This window comes from Gekko japonicus, unplaced genomic scaffold (genome assembly GCF_001447785.1).
Source record: "Gekko japonicus isolate JY-2015 unplaced genomic scaffold, Gekko_japonicus_V1.1 scaffold360, whole genome shotgun sequence".
Lineage (NCBI taxonomy): Eukaryota > Metazoa > Chordata > Lepidosauria > Squamata > Gekkonidae > Gekko > Gekko japonicus.
Window position 1 is genome coordinate 159,432 of NW_015172015.1, and position 24,790 is coordinate 184,221.

Genomic DNA, 24,790 nt, shown 5'->3' on the forward strand with positions numbered 1-24,790 from the left:
AAGACCTGGAGCTGACTGTGGTTCAGATCATGAGCTACTCATTGCAAAATTCAGACTTAAACTGAAGAAAATTGGGAAAACCACGAGGCCATTCAGGTTTGACCTAGATCGCATCCCTGATGAATATACAGTAGAGGTGAAGAATAGATTCAAGGGTCTGGATTTGATAGATAGAGTGCCTGAAGAACTATGGACAGAGGTTCGTGACATCGTACAGGAGGCAGCAATCACCACCATCCCAAAGAAAAAGAAATGTAAGAAAGCAAAGTGGCTTTCTGATGAGGCTTTACAAATAGCAGAGGAAAGAAGGAAAGCGAAAGGCAAAGGCGAAAAGGAAAGATTTACCCAACTGAACGCAGATTTCCAGAGAACAGCAAGGAGAGATAAGGAGGCCTTCCTGAATGAACAGTGCAAAGTAATAGAAGAAAACAATAGAATGGGAAGGACTAGAGATCTCTTCAAGAAAATTGGAGAAATCAAGGGAGCGTTCCATGCAAAGCTGGCCATGATAAAGGACAAAAACGGTAGGGACCTAACAGAAGCAGAAGAGATTAGGAAAAGATGGCAAGAATACACAGAAGAACTATACAAGAAAGACCTCGATGTCCTTGACAACCACGACGGTATAATCACTGACCTCGAGCCAGACATCCTGGAATGTGAAGTTAAATGGGCCTTAGAAAGCATTGCTAACAACAAAGCTAGTGGAGGTGATGGTATCCCAGCTGAGCTATTCAAAGTCTTAGAAGAGGATGCTGTTAAAGTTCTGCACTCCATTTGCCAGCAAATTTGGAAAACGCAACAGTGGCCACAGGATTGGAAAAGATCAGTATACATTCCAATCCCAAAGAAGGGCAATGCCAAGGAATGTTCAAACTATCGCACAATTGCACTCATATCACACGCTAGCAAGGTCATGCTCAAGATCCTACAAGCTAGGCTTCAACAGTACGTGGATAGAGAACTACCAGAAGTACAAGCTGGGTTTCGAAGAGGTAGAGGAACGAGAGATCATATTGCCAACATTCGCTGGATTATGGAGAAAGCAAGAGAGTACCAGAAAAATATCTACTTCTGCTTCATTGACTATGCTAAAGCCTTTGACTGTGTGGATCACAACAAACTATGGCAGGTCCTTAAAGAGATGGGAGTACCAGACCACCTCACATGTCTCTTGAGAAACCTGTATAAGGGCCAAGAAGCGACAGTTAGAACCGGATACGGAACAACTGATTGGTTCAGCATAGGAAAAGGAGTACGACAAGGATGTATACTGTCACCTTGCTTATTTAATATATATGCAGAGTACATCATGCGAAATGCTGGCCTGGATGAATCACAAGCGGGAATTAAGATTGCTGGGGAAAAGATCAACAACCTCAGATATGCAGATGATACCACTCTAATGGCTGAAAGTGAAGAGGATCTAAAGAGCCTCTTGCTCAGAGTAAAAGAGGAGAGCGCAAAAGTGGGCTTGAAGCTCAACATCAAAAAAACTAAGATCATGGCATCCGGCCCCATCACTCCTTGGCAAATAGTAGGGGAAGTCGTGGAAGTGGTGACAGACTTCACGTTCCTGGGATCCCAGATCACCGCAGACTGTGACAGCAGTCATGAAATTAAAAGACGCCTGCTCCTTGGGAGGAAAGCGATGGCGAACCTAAACAGCATGATAAAAAGTAGAGACATCACCCTGCCAACAAAAGTCCGCATGGTCAAAGCAATGGTATTCCCAGTAGTCATGTATGGCTGTGAGAGTTGGACTATAAGGAAGGCCGAGCGCCGAAGAATAGATTCTTTTGAACTATGGTGCTGGAGGAGACTCTTGAGAGTCCCTTGGACTGCAAGAAGAACAAATCAGTCAATCCTCAAAGAAATCAACCCTGACTGTTCCCTGGAAGGCCAGATAATGAAACTGAAGCTCAAATACTTTGGCCACCAAATGAGAAGGGAGCACTCACTGGAGAAGACCCTGATGCTGGGAAAGATTGAAGGTCAAAGAAGACGGGGACGGCAAAGGATGAGATGGTTAGACAGTGTCATAGATGCAACGAACATGAAATAGAGCAAACTTCAGAGGACGGCGGAAGACTGGAAGGCCTGGCGTGATCTGGTCCATGGGGTCGCAAAGAGTCGGACTCGACTGTGCAACTGAACAACAACATGACATTAAACAGTCCAGCCAATTGGAAACAAACTTCACAACCTCAAAACCGTTTAACACATTACAATAAAATTGCAGGTGGTAAGAATAAAGAGAGAATAGCTATCATGCCCTTTTTGTGAATTTCCCAAAGTCATCCAAATGGCGACTGCTAAATGCAGAATGGTGACCTAAATGGTTTTTAGTCCAAGACAATTCTTGTGTTTTTATATATAGGCCATGAACTGTAATTAATCAGCAAAATCTGCACAGCCCCATTTTGTGTGTTTACTTGAAAGTGAGCTTACTTCTCAGGGCCAAATAACATGTTACACTCAACATTATGAACTGTTTCCTCAATTAAAATAGTCTCTGGAAGCTATACCTTTTAACAGAGGTGGATCTGGAGATGTTCTGTCCCTTCCAGCAGTTTTTCTGCTATAAATTAAACCTTTCCCCAAAGTTGCCCCCCCCCGGGGGGGGGGGGGGGGGAGTAATATGGCTCTTCCATGCCTGTTTTTAGCTCTCTGTAGCTGCTTTCTGTTTTTTTAGAAAAGTCAAATCATACAGTCTGACCCCAATAAACATGCACTCATCACACAACTGCAACCTGCTTAGGATGGCACAGTTTCTTAATCAGCAAATGTTGTGCATCAAAAGCATATTTTTTAATGTTTAAGGTTTTTTAATCTGCAGTGTTACTTTAACAGGGAGTGGAAAAGAAAATATTAAAATGGATTTTCTTCCAACAGTATCTGTCTGGTATGTTTTATTTATGTTTATTTAAGTATACATTATCTTAGACTTCTTTCAGTATCTCAAGATGTTACTTGTACTAATTTTAGGTCTTTTAATATGATTAATTAGATGTTAAAAGGTAGACTATCCATCAGTTAGAACTTCCTTAACTGATGGTACATAGCCTTAGTCCTCATGCACAAGATTTGTTAAATGTTTTAGATATGAGCCATAACAAAAATATACACATGGAGCTCTATAACCAAATCAGTGTGCCCAGTTCTGATGTAATGCTTCCATCTCTCTCTCTCTGGACCATTTCAACAGCACTCAATTAAAAGCAGACGTGGAAGTGCTATGTCATGTTGCACATGTGTGTGTGAAAGTTTTTGAAGTTAAATTATAGGGAATTGTTGCGATTGAAGCAAGCAGACATGAAATGTAATGCCATTGTTTTTGAAGTGGAAAAGTACTTATAGGACAAAGTGGCAACTCCAAGCCTAGCAAATGTATTGCTTAAACACAAATGCTCTGCTCCACAAAGATTACAGTCTGAAAACACTGTAAAAAGAAATGGAGGAATAGAGTTTTATGTGTATGTGCAAAGGGAAATTGGGGCAACCAAGCCCCTACGTGCTCTCTTTTCTAGGGGGCAATCATGAAAGCAGTAATGTTGTGTGAAATGAAAATGCACCAGATTCATTCTGCCCTTGTGCCCATTATGGATAGGTGCAATCATTATCTTCCAGAGAAAATATCAGTTCGGCAAATCTACACTTTCATGAAGAAACTGCTTGAATTAACTGCCTAGTAACAGCTTTCCTTGCAGCATACCACTGAACAGCTCTTCCAAGTAAGATAAGATGACTGGGAAAGCATACTTTGTCCTTTTTTCCAGGAAAAGAACCCCTGACCTTTGCTCAGGAGCTGATAGTCCTACGTTGTACATTCTCGAGAAGGCTGGCTGCAGCCGTGACTCCCTTGATCATGGAGGTAGGTGATTTACTTATTTTTCATGTTTAGCTGGGACATTTGCTCTCACACTATATTCATTCTGTGATCACGCACACTGTGGGTCCAGTGCACATATTTCATTTATTCAATTTATACCCCACCCTCCCCGCCAGAGCGGGCTCAGGGTGGCTTACATAAAAATTGAACAGATAAAATAACAATTCTAAAACAGTAATAAAAATCCAAGCTATCATAAAGTGCTAGTGGCAACAGCAAAACTGATAATAATGGTATTACTTCGAGATGGCGGAAACAATCCTGTTAGTATATTCAAATGAGATCTGGTCTACGTTGATCTACTTATGCAGCAGCAGAGGCTGCTGATGGTAGTCCAGGGAATAGGGCCTTATCCCAGTTCAGTTGTTAGACGCGACTCCTTGACTGAAGGGCTGGTGGAAGAGTTCCATATTGCAGGCTCTGCGGAACTCTAAAAGGTCCCATAGGGCCCTGATGTTTTCTGGGAGCTCATTCCACCAGTGAGGCGCCACAGAGATGGCCCTGACCTTGGTTGTAGTGAGCCTGGCATCTTTGGGACCCAGGAGGGCCAGTTGATTTTGCGACCCTGAACTCAGTGCTCTCTGAGGAACATATGGGGAAAGGCAGTCCCTCAGGTATATAGGCCCCTGACCATAAAAGGCTTTAAAGGTAAGAACCAGCACCTTGAAGCAAATTCAGTATGCTATCGGCAGCCAGTGCAGTGCTTTCAGCACCAGCTGGATGTGCTCCCGCATGGGGAGGCCCATCAGAAGCCTGGCTGCAGCATTTTGCACTAGCTGTAGCTTTCAGATTTGGGACGAGGGCAGCCCCATATAGAGAGCATAACAGTAGTCTAATCTCGAGGTGACCATCGCATGGATCACTGTTGCCAAGTCACTGCATTTGAGGAAGGGAGCCAACTGCCAAATAAGCCACAGGTGGTAAAAGGCTGATCTGGCAGTTGTTGCTACCTGGGCCTCTATTGTTAAGGAGGCATCCAAGAGCACTTCCAAGCTCTTAACCTCCAGCGCTGGCACCAAGGGAGCCCCATCAAAGGTTGGGAGTGGGATCCATAACCCTCGACTGCCTCGGCTCAGGCACAGGACCTCCGTCTTCATTGGATTCAATTTCTTTTCTTTTTCTTTTTTTTAGCCCCCCGTAGGGGATTTTTTTTAATTTTCATTTTTTAAAAACTACAAACTATAAAACTACAATGAAAATCAGGGCGGGGAACTACATACTATAGGCGAAAGTAAAGAAAACCCACTAAAATCCCAAGAGATGGTGATCATACAAACTGCTTAACAATTTTAGCATACAACACATAATTCAATTCAATTTCATTGAATGTGGTCATCTAACAATCATTTTATGCTAATAATTTGATTTTAAACACCTGACTTCTAAATAAGAGCAATATAAGACTCATAACAATACATTTTAAGAGCATTCAGTGTATGATAACATCTTATTTTGGCTTTCTCAAACGATAGCTTGTCTTCAGGGCAGCTCCCCCTAATTTAGAGTCTGAATCCTTGTCTGATGTTGCTGCTTCTCCTTCTTCGCTGCCTTTGGTGCTGCCTTCTTTCTCTGCTTCAACCTCTCCTGATGGATGACTATGTAGACAGAAATTCTCGTGCCTTTTCAACAGAGTCAATTTTTTCTTTCCCATTCATAAATTTAAAGATTGTTCCTTCGGGTACCAGCCATCTGTAGGGGATTTTTTTCTTTTTTAAGAATGTCACCAAGTATCTGTACTTCCTCCTCTTCTTATTTCAAATGGAATGTCTTATTACTTTTATTTCTTTGTCTTTGATCTTCAAGGTAGATCCATTTGTCACTTTGAGAATTTGATCTCTCACTTGTTGTCTAGAGAATCTTATAATCAATCACTTCCCCAAGCAGATTATTCTTTTTTAAAAAAAATTAAATGCTTTATTTGAATAAACATTTACAATAATATTTGAAACATAAAGCAATAACAAGCGATAAGGATCAAATTGCATCAAAATTCATTGTACATCAGAGCAGAATCATTCTAACTTTTAAATATAGACCAATAGACAAAGTAAGATATATTGATTATTGTGCTATTTCTGCTGGTGTAGTTATTATGAGTGCTTGAGTAGAGCCTGCATTTTGGCAAGTAGGAGCCCTGTATTTATTACAGTAAGTACCCAAAAGAAAAGCCAAGAGGAGTAAACAGGATTAGTAGAGAGAAGGTCAGTGTCTGTCATGTTCTTCCTTGTAAATTCTGGATATGATCTATAGATCATATCTATTTCGCTTTGTAAAATGTCCGTTTTTATATCTGCCATAGGTCCTAATGCATCACACATAGTCTGTTTCAGATTCTCAGATTTTTTTTCAGGAACCCCTTGAAATCTTAAGACATAGCTTGCTCTCTCCATTTGTAGCTGTAAAAGTTGAGACTCCTCCATCAATCTCTTTTTTTCCATCACCTGCAGTTGTTTTTGGAGCTTTTTAGTGTTGGTATCTACTTCTTTTACCTCTTGTTCAGTTTTATCTGTTTTTTTGGCTATTTCAGTCAATTGCAATTGCCATGCCTCAAATTTGCTGTGCAAAGCTGTTACTTGTTCCAGCAGGGGTCGCAATGCTTCTGTCAGCATCTTTTGTAGCTCCGTAGTCGTGTCCTGTCTAGGGGCAGGACTCGCTGGGCCAGCAGTTCCGGCAAGAAGCTTTGTTTTAACTTGTTTGTGTTTCTCGTCCTTTCTTGTGGGCGCCATGTTTGAGATTGTTTACAATTTCTCAAAGTTATCACAGTCTCTGATTCTCCTGACGCAGCTTAGTAAGTTCTTAACTGCTTTTATTTTCAGTCTCTCTTGCTTCAATGTTCCACCCACCCTTTTTACTTAAACTGCAAAGTTCGCTTAATTTCTTTTCTTAAGGGGGGAGAGTCCCCCCCCTTACTTTTAAAGGGTGAGTTTCCGCTTAGTTTTTGGTGCTTCTTGCTTAAACTCCAACTCACATTTCAATGCTGGATCCGCTTTACTTTGCAAATCGCTCAGCCACCAGACGCTTGCTCTGGTGTGCGCTTCTACTTCCCATTCAGGACGCTCCGTGGCAGGACCTTCGGGACATTGGAAAAGCCCCCCTTCACCGGCAGGATAGCCAGAGGAAGAGCTTTCTTGCGCCCCATGGCTAGGAACCTCCTACAGAGGTTCCAGGGGTGGCGCAGACACTCGTGCCCCCTCCTTACCGTGGGCTTTGGCAGTCCTCTCCAGAGGATTGGGAGAGGCGACCGCCATGGCGACCACCAAAACTGGACGTGCATTGGATTCAATTTCAGTCAGCTGAGTCTAAGCCATCCAGCCATGGCTTATAACGCCCGGTCCAGATCTTCCAGTTTAGAGTTGGACTGGCCACCCAACAGCAGATAGAGCTGGGAGTCATCAGCATACTGGTGACATCCCAGCCCGTGCCTCTGGGCAAGGGGGCACATATACATGTTAAATAGCATAAGGGAAAGCACTGCCCCTTGGGGCACTCGACAGATCAGTGGGTGTCTTCAGGATAGCTGTTCCCCTAGTGCCACCCTTTGTCCCTGACCTTGAAGGAAGGAGGCAAGCCATTGCAAAGCAGACCCCTGGACTCCAGTATCGGCGAGGCGGTGGATCAGTAACAGATGGTTGACCACACTGAACGCTGCCGACAGGTCTAACAACAACAGCACTGCTGATCCGCCCCGATCGAGATGCCTCTAAAGGTTGTCTGTGAGGGCGACCAATGCCATCTGTCCTGTAGCCTGGGCAAAAGTCAGACTGGAAGGGATCTAATGTGAAAGTGTCATCCAAAAAGCTCTGCAACTGAGTTGCCACAGCCCTCTCAATTATTTTGCCCAAACAGGGCAAATTGGAAACCGGCCGGTAATTTGCCAATTTGGCCAGATCTAAGGATGGTTTTTTCAAGAGAATGAACCACTGCTTCCTTGAGTGCCCTAGGGAACAGTCCCTCAGAGAGGGACTTGTTGATGATCTCCCTTAGGGCACCTCGAAACCCATTGCGATCAGCTTTAATTAGCCACGGTGGGCACAGGTCAAGGCTGCATGTGGTAGGGTGTACAGTTGAGAGCAATTTGTCAACTTCCTCTAGGCTGAGCAGACTGAAATAATCCATAACCTTAGAAGATGTGCATGGATCCTCGAGTTCACTCACAGTCTCAATTGTGACAGGGAGGTCACGGCGGAGCAACAAGACTTTATCTGCGAAGTAGCTCACAAAAGCCTCACAGCTAATGTCCAGTTCCCTAACATTTGGTCTGCCTTGTGGCAGGGCAGTCATAGACCAAATCATTCTAAATAATTGGGCTGGGCGTGAGCTCACAGATGCAATCGTGACTGCACAGTACTCTCCCTTCGCGGCTTTGACTGCCATCTCATAGGATCTCATTAACGTCCTACAAGCTGTTCTTGTCGCTTTGTCCCGGGTGCACCGCCACTGTCTCTCTAGCCGACTTACACCATAGCCTGAGCCACAGACAGACAAAGAGGCTGTAACCACTCGCTCAGCTCAGTACTTTAGGGATGCTGTGAGCAAGTAAGCAACAACGCTGGTGGGTTTTTTGCTGGACAGCTCCTATGTGTGGGATTTTCATTCTTCTTGTATTATTCTATTATACATCATTACTACACTGAAGTATGTTCAATAGTACATTTTTCTTTTGCCATGGAAAAGCAGATGCCACTCCCTTTTCAATATTGCTCAATTCTATTCTTATTACTCATTTTCTGTTACTGATCCAGTATTGGCTATATGCCACACTGACCATTTTGTTCCCTCTTCCTGTTCTCTCAGAATCAGACACTTTTCATAATTTTTAATGATTAATACAATCATTGAAAATTCAAGAAAATCTGTCTTCCACTATCTCAACCTTTCCTACTTCATAGTTGGAAACGTATCTTTGTGAAATGAGAAATGAGAAATTAACATTGCACTCAGAAGTGAACTTTCAGTATGCAGTTACTGATTTCTACAAGATTCTTATAGCCACTACATCCTCCTAAATCCACTGACTCTAGCAGACTTAGAAGGATATAACTCCCTGCTTGGGACGGTACTGTTTTGCCCATTTCATTGTCAAACTATCTACTAATTTGACCAAATAACTTTACCTGCTGATTAACCTAGACTGTGCAATTGTTTATTATGAATTTCTGCTTCATGGCTGAATAGCATATATTGTCTTAATATATGACTTAACAGAAAATGGTTGTACCTCCTATCTTTAAACAGGTAAATATCCAACCATGGGGATGGGGCAAAGGCTTCATAAACTGCGTAGATGTAATAAAGGACAGAGTTGAACACTGGTTAAAAAAGGACACAATGTGAAAACACAGGGGTGTTTAAAAAGATGTTTAAGGGATTCTTTAGGAAAAGCCCCATAACACAGGCCTCATCACGTGATTTTACCAAACAATTGGTCAACTGCATTCTGTAGAATTCTGACAGGTTACCACCAGGACCCACCCCATCAATAGCAATAGCAGAAATAAAGCTGGCTCTCTATATTGCACAGAGAACAATTACTCTGGTTGCTCGAAAGAAAGACAGAGAGAAAAGGCTGCAGAAAAGGTCATGGACTGACCTTGAGCAAGAGCAAGGGTGTCAGTGGACATTCACCCATCCCACAGTCCCCTTTTCATATACCCTTAGTCTGAGCCCCTGCCCCCCCACCCACACCACTGGCTGCTGCATGCTCTGAGCTGCCCGCTGTCGCCACTGCCAACAATAGGGGTAAGTGTATTCCCTGCGCATGCGCAGGGAACACTCTTTTACTTTTGGGGGGGATTTAAGTATGCCCCCTATAGTTTTTTTACAGTTTTTAGATTTTTCTGCACATCTGGGGATTGCCCCAAATGTGCAGGAAAATTTCCCTGCTCCCCAGGTGTGGATTTAGATATCCGCACGTGGGGGGGGGGGTGGCACCTTGGCTATTAGATATATAGATGAGAGGAGCTGAAACCTTTCTTTTCTTTGATGGCTGTTATTATATTGGAAACGCATTTTGGCCTATAGCAGTGGTCCCGAATATGGTGCCTGTGGACCCCTGACACCCAGACACCTTTCTGGGTGCCAAGTGTTTCAGAAAGTGGGCCGGGACAGATGAGGCTTTTGCCCAGCAGGGGTTCTGAGCGGCCATTGGCGATCTGATTTCAGTGCGGATATTTAAAAGTTGCTTTGGCAGCAGCCGTCACCACAACACAACTGTCTTTACTGTTTGACTGAAGGTAAACTGTGTATGCAAGAAAAGTATTTTATACAATATATTTTAAAAGGCATTTAAAAGAACTGCCTGAAATGTTGGAGAATTACTATTAGTTATGCGCGACCTTATACCCTGACAGTGGTTGGCTCCACCTCACACAGCAGCCAAAGTTGCCCACGGGTTGAAAAAGGTTGGGGAGCCATGCCCTATAGAAAAGACAAAACAGAAGTCCAGTGGCACCTTAAAGATTAACAATATTTATGCCAGCATGCGCTTTCATGAGTCACAGCTCATTTCTTCAGATGCAATGGAAATAAATGTGTGTACATATAGAGAGAATTTTCTTCCTTTCCATTACATCTGAAGATGTGATCTCTGACTCACAAAAACGTATGCTGGAATAGATGTTGCCAATCTTTAAATGGCTGGTGGTCCTCTGTTTTGTTATGCTACACTAGACTAACAGTTTATTGAGCTATAAACTATTAAAAACTACTGGACTATTAGCTCAGCTATTAAAGACTCCTTGGATCTTTTTAAGTTTTGTAAACTGGTTTGACTCCTGGTTCAGGAGAAAGATGACATATGGATATTTTAGACAAATAGTAAACTGTTCAAAAACTCTTTTTAAAACATTTCTGCAATGACAACCAACTTTACATGAATATGAAATACACCAAAAATGATTGCAGTGCTAATAAAGACAACAGATATTTAAAAACACAGGCCACGATCCAACACAGAGTTTGATATGCATAACCCCACTGATTTCAGCGGGAGATGCAGGGATTTATAGTTTTGAACACATGATCAGATATAAGTTGAGTTACTCTAACTTCTCAGTCCTCCATGCAATTTTATTTTAAGAATTCTACAGTAGAAGAAGAGATTGGATTTATACCCCGCCCTTCACTACCCAAGGGAGTCACAGTGCAGCTTACAAACTCCTTTCCCTTCCCCTCCCCACAACAGACACCCTGTGAGGTAGGTGGGGCTGAGAGAGCTCTGATAGAAAGTGCTCTTCTTCAAGAACACCTCTGACAGAACTATGGCTTGCCCAAGGTCATCCAGCAGATGCGAGTAGAGTAGTGGGGAATCAAACCCGGTTCTCCCAGATTAGAGTCCGTGCACTTAACCACTACACCAAACTGGATCTTAACCACTACCACCAAACAGTAAGGTGGTATCTGTGATTGGACCAAGCTCTAGTGAATGGGGAATAGCAAAATTATTTGTTTCACAGATGCTCCGATCAGGAAGAATGGAAAAGTACATTTATTTTATTTAAACATTTATATTCTATCATGCTGCATGGCTTAAGGTGACTTGCAATACATAATTAAAAAGTTACAAATGAACCACCAATTTCCCACCATCAATAAATAAAATGCCTGCAACTTACTCTCTATTAAAAACTCTGGTAAATAAAATAGCCTTACAGAGCCTCCTAAAATGTTCCAAGGACACTGTCCCTGTCCCCCCCCCCCCCAAAGCCCATCCCATAAAGTAGGAGAAACCACAGAAAACCTAGCAGTTCGAAAGCAAGAAATTGCAAGTAGATAAATAGGTACCACTTCGGTGGGAAGGTAACAGCATTCCGTGCGCCTTGGTGTTTAGTCATGCCGGCCACATGACCACGGAAATGTCTTCGGACAGGCTTTGAAACGGAGATGAGCACCGCAACCCTAGAGTCAGATTCGACTGGCTTTCGAGCACGGGAACCTTTACCTTTTTAGGTAACCTTTAATGACAAAACACCTCAGAGATGCCAAGCTAAAGACTGTAGCTGGCTCATCGGTACTGATGTCCTTTAGATATGAATACATCTCTAAATATAATGACTCTGGCTGGACACATTGTCCATGAAAATGGCATTGTTTACAGCAGCTACTGGTTAGCATCCATGTTTTTTTAAAAAGTATCACTGTGCTGTGAATGTGGTTTCCTCAAGCTATACAAATCAGACCTATCTATTGGTCATCTTCAGTAATGAACCTGAAGTCAACCCTAACCTGTACTGTAGACAAGTCACTGAATTTCCGTATGTATGCAAGAGGAGTCTTATTGTCTAACCCCACCCCCCAAAAAAACCTGCCAATGGCAAGAAATACAACATAGACCAGTCTTAGACTGTAGAATTTATTCTCCAAAGAGGAATGTCTTACACAGACACAGAATAAAACTAGGAAATACAGCAAGTGTCCTAGAAACTGCCCTACAGTAAAGCTCAACATACTGAGGGTTAGATCCAACCAGCTTTTCTGCTAGTGAGCAGAGCAGGAGGGGTCCTCTCTGACCACCCAAAACATCTGTGCTGTGGATCACAGGACTTGCATGAACGAAAGCCAGGTAAGGAAGGGGGATGTAGCAAGGAGGAGCATTGGGTAAGATTAAGTGAAAGTGCTATTTGGATCCAACCCTGTGTTCCCAAGCTGTTTATCACAACCCAAAAGTGACCTTGCAGTTAGCTTCCGTTAGTGACCTCAGACAACCTGGGTTATGTTCTGAATATCTTTGGTGGTTAATGTACCTTGAAGTCAAAGCTATCGTGGTCAATGCAACCAGGTCTCTGTCTAGCCTCCTATCCTACTTCTGTTGCACAGGCACTACTCCATCACAGATGACAGCAGCCTTCTACATTCTGGACCCTTGCATTGCCTCCCCTCCCTGCTACCTCACCCACCAGATGCACTCTTCAGTAGTTGCGTACAGGGAGGTGGGAGAGGCAAGGTCCTGAAATGCAGGATTTCTCCTTGGGGAGGTGAAAGAAAAAAGTTTCACCATTCAGCCTCTAAACACCTTGAAATAAATTACAGACTGCAACATGAATAGTCTAGAAAGACTGAACCTGAGAGATTCCACATAAAGCTTCCCAGAGCGACAGTAGCCACACATGCCTAAAGCAGACACATTTTTCTCTCCATACTAATTTATGCAGTAGCCAAATCCCTCGCCCACAACTTTAATGTCAGTAGCTCACAAGGTAGAATTTTTGCTCACAAGACTCCACAGCTTAGAGGGAACATTGCTCACTGGTTATAGTTAACAGTTGACCCATTAAATTTGCTCCATCACCACTTGTAACTCACTGCTATTCTATTCATTGTTTTTACTCCCCTGCAAACCAAACTGAATAAGTTCCACAGGTGTGCTGAACCAGTTATTCAACCCTTATCGGCATGAACTGGAACAATTTAAAAATGGATCACTCCCTAGCCAGCCTTAGAGTGAGAGACTGGAGCTGTACTTCTGCCAACTCTTGTCATGTAATCTCAGAGGACACCCACTTCTAATACAAGAGCTTCCCCACCTCACCAAGATTCAGAAGGTAGGGAGATGGAGAGGGGCAGATGGAGCAACACTGCAAACTCTTCCTGTACTGTTGTGAGAAGCATAGTAGGCACTGTGCAGCTGGATTCCAGATATTAAATGATGAAGTGAGGCATAGCAAAGGTGTGTAGCGAACAATAAAGATTATAAACAAGGCTCCAGAATGACATACGTACTGGCCAGCAGCCCTGCTGTGATGAGAATGAGATAGGCCACAGGCAACAAGCATCAACCAGCCCTTCCCGGTCTCAGCTCGGGTTCCAGTCTGATTCCTTAAATTAAGAATACTAGTTTTTGCCCACCAGCCTAACAGAGCATGGTGCAAAAGATAAGAGTATCAGTTTGGGGCCAGGAGATCTAGATTTAAGTCCCTGTTTAGCCATGAAGTTTCTGAGGTGACCTGCCCAGCAATTGCTTCTTTACCTTACCTCACATGTTTGTTGTGAAAACAAACGGGAGACAGGAAGAGGCCTAACCCACATGCATTGCTCCTGAGGTCCCTGGAGAAAGGGCAGCATAAAAAAGCAGAACAACTCTACAATAACTACTACAACGGGAAGCACATGGCCACCCCACCCACCCCCGTCGGAAGTGTTGGCAATGTTGCCTCCCCTCACCTGCAGAAATGCTGGTCCCTACTAGCCTCTGATAATCTCACTTGGAAGCTAAAACCACTTTTCTGCAACCCTGAATCCAGGACAGGGCCTCCCGGAAATGTCTAGAACTACAGATTCCCTAGAAAGACAAAAGAAAGCATGGCCATGGGAGGCCCAGAGTCTTCTCAGAACTTCTTGTTGCCAGGATTGTTTTTGTTGAACAGGCTGACTTTGTTGGCAGCAGAAGACTCTAGCTTCACTTTATCCATTAAAGTCTTCTTGATGGCAGCTGGGGAGACAGTCTCCTGGTCAGCCATGTACTGCAGTTCCCTATTGAAGCAAACACTTCGTTAGCAGATAAGACCAAGCCACGCGTGGGCTGCTCTTCACCCTCCATATATTGGTGTACCTCGTTCTGATGCAAGATGCCTCCACAGCATTGATGAGCAGCGATCGGAAACCACCACTCTCCAAGAAGTGCAGGGCATAGATGGTAGCACCCCCTGGCGAGCACACATTGTCCTTCAGCTGTCCAGGATGCTGTTCAGAATCCAAGAGCATCTTGGCAGCTCCCTGCAGTTTTGGAAAGAGGAGTTAAAAAAAAGCTCATGGGAAACTGCAACAACAGCTGTACCCTGTCTCTTCAATGTTTTTTAACTGGTTAAGACCAAGAGTCCTGTAGCACCTTAAAGACGAACAACATTTGTGGCAGGGTATGAGCTTTCGTGAGTCACTGCTCACTTCCTCAGATACCTAAAGAAGGGAGGAGTGACTCACGAAAGCTCATCCCCTGCCTCAAATTTTGTTCGCCTTTAAGGTGCTACAGGACTCTTGCTCTTTTCTACTGCTACAGACAGACCAACACGGCTACCCATCTTGACTTAACTGGTTACGGTAAGTGCCTTTCGATGAAAACCACTCAAGGCGATTCCAGCTACAAAAGGCAAGAACATCCAATGCACAAGATACTTGAAGGACTGGAAGATTCCTCTGCATCACACAGGTCTGAATCACCACATACATCCTACTGGCCCTTCCTGCCATCCTTCTACTCTTGACACTGCAGCGAGAAGACCATTTAGGTAACTAATCTGAGGGTGCAGGAAACTTTCATAATCTTCAAAGAATGTAGATTTCAGATTAATATGCTGGAGGGATGTTTTCAACCAAATATTGCAGACCAAGGGGCAGTATATGAACATGCCTTGAACAAGAAACAAACAAGATACTGACCAGCAAGGCTTGAGCTCCCAGTCGGACAGCTAGCCTGCGGGGAAGACCCATCTTCACCCCTCCATCTGCCAGGGCATCTAGGGCTGTGAATGCCTGTGAAATCAGAAGTAGTGTCATGGGGAAATAAGGCTGGAATCTCCAAAGGTGAGAAGTTCCCTATAAAGGAGATGCTATCTCATTTAATTAACTGGACAAGCTGCTGCTGAGCCAGGAGAAGCATCCTAAAGAACAGAAAACTCATCTTCCCCAACAATAGTTGCCCATATATACCATGCTCACCAGCCTGAAAATAAGCAGCTTCATCCTATAGACTGTTTCCATCCAAAGGTCAGCCATAACTAAAGCAGAGCCTCCCAAACACCAGCTGTAAATGGATTCAACTTGTTGACCAGTTACGGATTTGAACAAACCAGCCTGGAAGTGAGTGGCTCTGATGACATTCTGGAGACCGGAAGGGTCTCTATGAAGCCTCAGGGCAGAACTACTGCAGTCCTGTGACAATCTAGCCCCTGCTAGTATGGTTTCTGCACTTTTACCAGTAAGTCCCCTTACTTAAAGAAAGAGCACATACATAAGCGGGTCCACTGCCACTCAGTCCAGTGACAGCATCAATCAGGTCTTCTTCCACCTCAGTGCAGTAGCCGACGCTGGCCATCAGCTGTTCTAAGAGCTTCCCATCTTCCACTTCAGCATGTGTCCCTGTAGCGTAAACTGTGGCCCCTTCTCGTACAATCACTGGTGTGTTGGTCATGCATCTGATTACTTTTGGAGTGGAGCAGAAGGCAGAAAGTTTCTTGAGATGCAAAAGTAGGAAAAACAAATTAACATTTTACATACAATTTACATCTAAAATGAACTCTTACACAGCAAGCTCTCAAAAGGCAGAAAAAATGCAAGGTGAGATAATTCCCCACCACCACAATTATTCAGTGTAGAATCCCCATTAAGAAGAAGAGGAGATTGGATTTATACCCTGCCCTTCACTCGGAGTCTCAGAGCAGCTTACAAACTCCTTTCCCTTCCCCTCCCCACAACAAACACCCTGTGAGGTAGGTGGCACTGAGAGAGCTCTGACAGAAACTGCTCTTTTTCAAGAACAGCTAGATGCATAAAACTATGCCTTTATTTATTGAATGCAACTATTATGCAACAACCTGTTTGATATTACTATTGTGTCCACTGTCTCCACTGAGGCTTTATTATCATAATCAAGCAACAGCAATGGAAAGAGGGAAGCCAAAACATATCAAGCTTCTATAATATTCAACATGTGAATGAGTTGTGTGAACACACCTTCAGGGAAGACCCAATACATGGCAGAACCATCCTCAGACCCATCACATAAAGCTTCCCCCTCACCAATGACACCTTTGTGGGCTGAGCCCTAGTAAATATTAGCCTGATTTTTATCAGGGAGCTGGAGATCAGATGCCAGCAGCTGAAGTGCTTTTTCTCTGAGACACTAGTATAAATGAAGGGACACGAAGGATCTACAGCTAGTCCAGTTCTGGAGATATGTTCCCCCCCTGGACTATGGCAGAACAGCCAGTAACCATGAGTATAAAGTTGTAAATGAATGGCTGTTAATATCAATACCATCCCACAACAAATGAATCCTATTGTTTGTGGAGTGGTATGTAAGAGCTCTACCTTTAAACTTAACTGGGAAATATGCTTCTTTAGCCAGTAGAAGAAAAGAGTCTGATGTCCAGAGATGCTATTTCCAAATACAGAATAGATTCTCTAAATTAGGTCTATTTCTACTTGGGGGAAAACTGGTATCTACGGTATCAGAGAAGTGGAGAAAGGGCTTGAGGGTGCCTCATTCAAAATGGGGTAGTCTTTCAGCACGAAGAATAGACTCCATTGACTTCAAGACCACAACTGCAAACAACTTCAGACTTAGGGAAAGCTTCTGTAAGGCTGAATCTTGGACTCTGCACTATTTCATTTTCAGGAAACCATTCCTGGCATGCAAGAATTACTGCAAACGTCTTCGGCATTCCAGCCACCTGGCTGGATAAATGAATCTAGTGAAATGACTTTTAGGATTTGTGATTGGTGGTGCTGTGGTAGAGGGATGGGGGTTGATTTCTGAAGCAAGATGAATGGAAGGGTGAGCAGTATAGAACCCTTCCCTCTGTGATTCCTCTCCTCAGTTCAGCTCCACCAAAGGACATGATATGGGTCTGGGGAAGAATTCTGCACTCCTCTCCCACATATCCTTTTTGCTCCTACAACTGAACACACAGCCCCCTCCCTTTGTGTGTTTAAACATATAGAACTGCTGCCACCTTACTCCTTCGGCTCCCAAAGGCAGTTTGTTGACTACCCACTATTCACCCTCAATGTAACATGAATGGATTTGTCAGGCAGGCCTTATAGATTCTCACCTTCTCAATAGACCTGATAGTGACACCAGCAGCACATGAGACCACGATGTGCCGATCCTCTATGTCCGAGCCAATTTCATCCAGAATAAATGGAATAATGGGAGGTTTCACAGCCAAAAATAGGACATCGCTGTTTTTAACTGTCTCTTTGTTACTTATGGTGAAATTCACACCCATTTTCTAGGGGGAGAACCACAAATATACAATTGAAAACAACCGGTGAAATGTTCCTTGAACTCTGTTTAAAAAGCACAGGCGGGAGGATTTAGATAGGGGATTTCAGCCAAGAACTGGGTACAATACTGTTTACTTGGTATGCAGAAACCAGGCAAGCTCAACACACACCATGTCAGTGACCATCAAGGTCACAGGACTTTGCCATTTAAATATTAAATGGGCACAACATGCAGGAGGCAGAGCTGGAGGTTAAATCCTCACACAAGTTCAGCAACTCAAGACTTTAGATACTGGATGAGATCAATTAGTTTCCAAGTGCCCGCCTCAAAGTTACAAACTAGGACCAACCCACACATTGTATACAGAAACAGACACAGCCCAATAGAAGTTTTTAGCTTGAAAAGTTGCTTTGGGAAGAGTCAGTTAACTGTTGATACGCTGTGGGTTGGGCAAGGACGTGTGTAAACTTTTCCTCCTGAGCAGTCCCTCCCCACAACCCTTGCAGAAATCTGCCAGGGGACAAAGCCACTTGGAGTAAGCAGGGAAACAGAAAGTGACACAAAATATTACAAACTCCCTCCAACCCATTGATTCTAAGCGATCAATAGCCCACTCCCAAAGCATCTTTAACACTAAAAGAGCTGCAGTTATACACATTTGCATATAATATACTTTAGCTCTAGTTTCTGTTTTTCTTGTTCTGTCCATAGTTGAAGAATACGAAGAGCCACTGCCAGTCATAGAAGGCACTACTGACCTTGATAGACCAATAGTATTATTCTGTATAAGGCAGCCCTGAGTGTTTGTTTATGCACATCCATTCATTCTCGAGTGGAGATCTTTCATATCACCTACTACCTCATCCTTTTAGGTGGATATGTCAGGGATTGAACCTTGGACTTTATATATGCAAAGTAGATGCTGTACCACTGAGCCACAGCTCCTACCCATGTCAATGGCCATGTCCCACTTCAGCGGGAATTTCAGCCCCCAAAACAGAGATAGTGAATTAAAAAGACAGCTGGTGCAAATAAATCAAGACATGTATTTCATAACTAGGGGATTTATTTTATTTATCAGATTTCTACCCCGCCCTCCCAGGGGATGGGTAAGAGGCATTTTAGATTTTACAGGATCCAAAACCTACCCTCATCCCTGCCACTGTTGGGAGATCAGTGTCTGGTGAACTTGCTGTGATCTTATGAGCAGCCAAGATCCCTGGAGGGGGAAAAAAGAAATCTTCAGTTTTGGTTTGGGACTTTCAACTATTATTCTAGTATTATCACCTCTCTGCTTTGTACTTTCTCTTCTCAGCACATCCTTTACTCTTCTCAGCACATCCTTTACACAAGATTGTTTGTGGAAACACTGGTTGTGTTACCCCTCACCTTAAGAAACCCAGCTAATTCAGGGAGGGGGGTGTCCCTCCACCTTTACAACTGAAAAATGGTTCTATCACTATAAAGGAAAAACATACCAATAAGTAAATGCCTAGAAAACATGCCATAAACATTTATCTCAGAAAATCTTTATACTTCTTTATGAGAAGACACAAACTGTATTTTGCAATGTTTGTGGGTTTTCTGTAGTCAGAGGTGTATTCTTTTGGGGTTTAGCTGTATTGCTTCATTTCTTGTGAATCTTCTCATGAGGAGATAGCAATCATTTTTTCCTTGGGTCCATGTTAACTGTAAGGCAGCCCTGTAAGCCCTTTTTTGGGCCTTTTCCCAAGTTCTTGTTGCAGTAGTTACTACAACCTGACCATTTCAGCACATGAAGGTTAATATGAACACACGCTCACAATGCATACCTCCTATTTTTGCTTCTCAGCAATTAGCATTTTGCCAACAATGCATATACTTCATTCTGGAACAAGTTATTCTGGAGAGGGTGGTGATTTATCAAGGATACCATTATGGCTGGAATTTCATTACAAACCAACCTAGCACACATATGTACACTTTAAAATCAAGTATAAGATTAACCCAAGGCTTGCATCTGACTCTTGCAGAATACTAGCAAAAAGAGCTCCTTTCAAGCACCAGAGTCAAGTTCTGCTCATTAATGTGGTATCCAGAACACTCCAGGGTCACACTAGCTGACAGGCAGAAAGGCATACACAAATAGGTACCGCTTCAGTGGGACGATAACAGCATTCCATGTGCCTTAGTTTAGTCATGCCAGCCACATGACCACGGAAATGTCTTCGGACAGCGCTGGCTCTTCAGCTTGGAAATGGAGATGAGCACCACCCCCTAGGGTCTGATTTGACTGGCTCTCGAACAAAGGAAACCTTTACTAGAACAAGTTTTAATCCTGTTTAGACAAATATACTTTCATCTCCGCGGGGAGGGCGGGGTATAAACTGAAATATATAAATAAATAAATCTGCAAAAATCCCACTGAAAGTGGTCTTTGCAGTCAGTATTTAACACCAAAACCTTACTTATGGGCACCCTGGTCCCTGCCTACCTGCTGCAGTAAAGCCCCTGGCCAGAGAGAAGGCAAGCTGTCCAGCACCGATGAACCCCACACTCATGGTTTCAACAACTGGGGGATGAAGAGGATAAGAAAAGAAAGTTTCACTGTTAAATTTCGATACTATCACACAGTTTTTAATGTCATCACCGTTCAGTCATCTGGTACTTTCCACCCTTCTCCTGCCCCATTTTGCTCCCCATTGTTTCTTCCGTTCTTTCCAGATGAATACTAAAGGCCCCAACCCGCCTCTCTTTCTTCAGCTACTTTTTTTCTCGATCTGATACCTTTCCTGGTTTGCACACTCCGTCTGTTTCGGCAGCCTCCCCTTAGGACCAAGATGCTCTCCTGAGCACAAACCTGATGCCGCCCACGTGGCTTGTTCGGCAAGAAAAAAAACGATCAAACGTGGTATTGCCTGGCCAAGTATCAGAGCGTTAACAACGCAGCCAATCAGAACACTAGGGGGTGTAGGCACGCTCTCATCTCGTTCTATCGGATACTAAGAAGGCGGAACTCGACCGCTATGCCAGCTTGCAATTGGCGCAACCTTTATTTGTGGTTGCATCATTCGATACCTAGACGGAGGCCGTGAGGGTTCTAGTCCGTCGCTTCTTCTTTTTTTGTTTTACCACGTGTCCTCAGCAGGTTATGAGTATAACCCCGGCGTTTCCGACAGCATATGGCGTGGGCAATCATGTCTTTCCTTTTAGTACACCCCTGCTGTGGACCTTGTTGAGAACTGTAGTCTTGCGTGGTCGTTTATAAGTACCTGAAACGTTGGCGGTAGGAGCAGAAATTGCGATAAGGTACAAGGACAGTGTATACTTTTTTTACAACGAGAGGTGGCTGGTGAGACTGGAGGCTATCTAGAAACCAAATCTAAAATAGAAGTTTTATGGCACCTTATCTTGATTTATTTGGTACGTTTTTACACACACACCCCGTTTCCTCCAACGAACGCAAAATAACTGTTTTACCCTCCCAACAGTCCTTTGGGGTGAAAGTAAAAGACGGATCCTCTAGTTTTTTTTTAACAGAACCTCCCACAATCCAACATCAAATTACATGTGAAAGCCAGGGTTACAGATTGAGCCATAAAAAACACATTGATCCCTTTGCCGCACATCAGTAATGCAAAACATGGATACCAGGTATGGTGCCTCATAAACTCATATGATTTCTTTCATTGATGCAAAACATAAACACCATTGCATGGTAACTCATCTCGTGGTCAATAGGAAGTAAAGCAGTGTAAAATTAACACATCCACTGCTTTGTGGAACTTCCATGGTGTACAAAAAATATGGATCTGAGGCAAGAGTCAACATGGATTGTAATGATTTTTGCATGAGGACACCCAAAACTCCTAATCAAATCACATATGGCCACAGACTGAACCAAAAAACCACTGATCCATTATTTTGTGGCGCCATCATGGTGCAAAAACATGGATCCAAAGCACAGAACTTGATGGAACCCCGTGATTTTAAAGAAGGGGCACCAAAAGCTCACCATCACATATCCTGCAATGGCACAGACTGAACCACAGAAATGACTCACCCCTTTGTGGCACCTCTTATCGAAGAAAAAAACCAACCATGGAGCCAGACCACAGATCCTCATAGATCTGCATGGCTTCTATGTGGGATTATCCCAAATTCACCATCAAATCACTCATCACATCCATGGCCACAGACTACATCACAAAAAAAATTGTGGCACCACCATATGGCAAGGACATTTAGGTTTCCAACCTCCAGGTGGTGGCTGGAGATCTCTTGCTGTTACAATTTATCTCCAACTGATAAAAAGTAGTTCACTGGGAGAAAATGGCCACTTTGGAGGGTGGACTCTAGGGCATTATAGCCTGCTGAGGTCCCTCCCCTTCCCAAACCCCAACTTTCCCAGGTTTCATCCTCCCAAATTTCCAGGTATTTTTCAACCCAGAGCTGGAAACTCTAAAAAACATGGATTTCTGTGGGGCTTTTTAAAGATAAAGGTTCCCTTGCTCAAAAGCCAGTCAAGTCCGACTCTAGGGTTGCAGTGCTCATCTCCGTTTCCAAACTGAAGAGCCAGCGCTGTCCGAAGACGTTTCCGTGACCATGTGGCCGGCATGATTAAACACCAAGGCGCACGGAACGCTGTTACCTTCCCACTGAAGATCTAGTTGTAATTTCTTGCTTTCGAACTGCTAGGTTGGCAGGAGCTGGAAGAGACGGGAGCTCACTCTGTCATGTGGCACACTCGGGTCTCGAACTGCTGAACTACCCACCTTCCACAGCCTGCAGTTCAGCGTCTTAACCACTTAACCCCAAATTCCCTATCATATCCATGGCTACAGACAGCACCACAAAAAAACGCAGATTAGGAGTGATTTCATAGTGAGTTTTGGGTGACCCAGATAAAAATCATGAGGATCCATGTTTTGGAACTGTGGTAGTGCCACAAAATACCTGAGTGGATTTTTTTGTTTCCAGTCTGTGGCCATGGCCATGATTTGTGATGTGATGCTGAGTTTATTGTGATTCCAAATGGAAATCGTGAGGGTCCATAATATTTTTGTGCAATGGTGGCACCACAAACCAGTGGATCTGTGATTTCTGTGGTACAATCTGTGGCTATGGATGTGATGTGTAATTTGAATGTGAGTTTGGGGTGACCCTACATAAAAAAAACATGAGGATCCGTGCCTTGGATCCATGTTTTTGCCCCATAGGGTAGTGTAGTGGATCGGTGATTTTTGTTGTACAGTTTTTAGACCAAGATATAATCTAGAATATGGTGGTGGTTTTATTCTGTTTCAGCGTAAAAATCATATTAATTCACAATAATCCATTTAAAATAATCTAGAGCTGACTCTTACCAGTCCCATCCTTTGAGACAGGTTAGGCTGAAAGAGAGTGACTGGCCCAGTGAGTTTCAGGGCAAGAGCGAGAATTTGAACCTGGGCCTCCCAGGGCCTAGTCTGACACTATACCAGGTGTCTTGAAACTTTTGTGTACTAGAGCCCACTTTATCTAGCCTATCAAAAGCTTATGCAATACATCTTTTGATTTTTTTATGTGCCACAAGATTGCTTTTATTGCAAGGAGCAATGGGGTTAACCCCACCCCCTGCTTTTCTCCTTAACTGCGGATGAATGCAGAACTTAGTTCTCACATCTGTTTGTTAATTCTTGTGTTTGTATGCTAATTTGCTGCCATTCACAGGCCTTACCAACTGCTTTAATCCAATCTCAGCTATACTTATTGCCCAGGTAATTATGCATCTTGACTCTAACTAGGCCTTCCTGGCAACTAACCAGCCTCCCCTACCTATATGTAAGGCTTGAGGAAATCTGTTTCACTGTTATCTGAAGAAATGTACATGCACACCAAAGCTTATACCCAGCATTAAACTTTGTTGGTCCTAAAGGTGCCCCTGGACTCAAGCTTTGTTCTGTTGCTTCAGACCAACATGGCTGCCCACCTGAATCTATTTCCACATATTAAGCCTCTGTTAAAACTAAAGGGAGGACATTTTTCCTCCAGGCTGTTGGTAACCCTGTGTAGCTTGCATCCTGTCACTCTGCCTTGTTGTATCTGGGGGTTCCCATGAGCCCCTTGCTGTACATAACCAGTCATTCAAGAAGAGAAGAGTGATATATTTAAACGATTCAGTAGGTACTTGTGCAGATTGTTTAAGCAATACAAAAGAAACTGTTTGCCATAGTGAGGCCCATTTCATATGGGTCTTTAAACCCGCTTCGGCTTCCATAGGCAGTCTTTTTTAAAGGTTTTATACACCTTAAAGATAAAGTGCAAAACACCCAAAACTGAATCAATTCAGTTTTTAGAAAATCTGGATTAAAACCACATTAACTGTGAGAGAACAGTGTTGTTGTTCAGTCGCACAGTCGAGTCCGACTCTTCGCGACCCCATGGACCAGATCACGCCAGGCCCTCCTGTCTTCCGCCATCCTCTGAAGTTTGCTCAATTTCATGTTCGTTGCATCTATGACACTGTCTAACCATCTCATCCTTTGCCGTCCCCGTCTTCTTTGACCTTCAATCTTTCCCAGCATCAGGGACTTCTCCAGTGAGTGCTCCCTTCTCATTTGGTGGCCAAAGTATTTGAGCTTCAGTTTCATTATCTGGCCTTCCAGGGAACAGTCAGGGTTGATTTCTTTTAGGATTGACTGATTTGATCTTCTTGCAGTCCAAGGGACTCTCAAGAGTCTTCTCCAGCACCATAGTTCAAAAGAATCTATTCTTCGGCGCTCGGCCTTCCTTATAGTCCAACTCTCGCAGCCATACATGACTACTGGGAATACCATTGCTTTGACCATGCGGACTTTTGTTGGCAGGGAGATGTCTCTACTTTTTATCATGCTGTTTAGGTTTGCCATCGCTTTCCTCCCAAGGAGCAGGCGTCTTTTAATTTCATGGCTGCTGTCACAGTCTGCGGTGATCTGGGATCCCAGGAACGTGAAGTCTGT

General features: G+C 43.6%; 1 protein-coding gene across 1 annotated transcript; it reads right to left on the reverse strand.

The window, feature by feature from the left end:
* Positions 1 to 13,094: 13,094 nt before the first annotated feature.
* On the reverse strand, positions 13,095 to 20,684 carry PYCR1 (pyrroline-5-carboxylate reductase 1). The gene is made up of 8 exons (XM_015420354.1): positions 20,598 to 20,684; positions 20,305 to 20,382; positions 18,980 to 19,050; positions 17,656 to 17,835; positions 15,834 to 16,055; positions 15,263 to 15,355; positions 14,439 to 14,602; positions 13,095 to 14,359 (listed from the first exon to the last, which is right to left on the reverse strand). The coding sequence occupies exons 2-8, from the start codon at positions 20,369 to 20,371 to the stop codon at positions 14,215 to 14,217; spliced, it is 942 nt and encodes a 313-aa protein (XP_015275840.1). The 5' UTR covers positions 20,372 to 20,382; positions 20,598 to 20,684; the 3' UTR covers positions 13,095 to 14,214.
* Positions 20,685 to 24,790: the final 4,106 nt, after the last annotated feature.

Coding starts and splice junctions, on each gene's coding strand:
- PYCR1 (XM_015420354.1), bottom strand. CDS start 20,371: ATGAGTGTGGGGTTCATCGGTGCTGGACAGCTTGCCTTCTCTCTGGCC. Junction 19,051..20,304: donor CAGGGGCTTTACTGCAGCAG/GTAGGCAGGGAC, acceptor TTCCCCCTCCAG/GGATCTTGGCTGCTCATAAG. Junction 16,056..17,655: donor CTATCAGGTCTATTGAGAAG/GTGAGAATCTAT, acceptor TTGCATCTCAAG/AAACTTTCTGCCTTCTGCTC.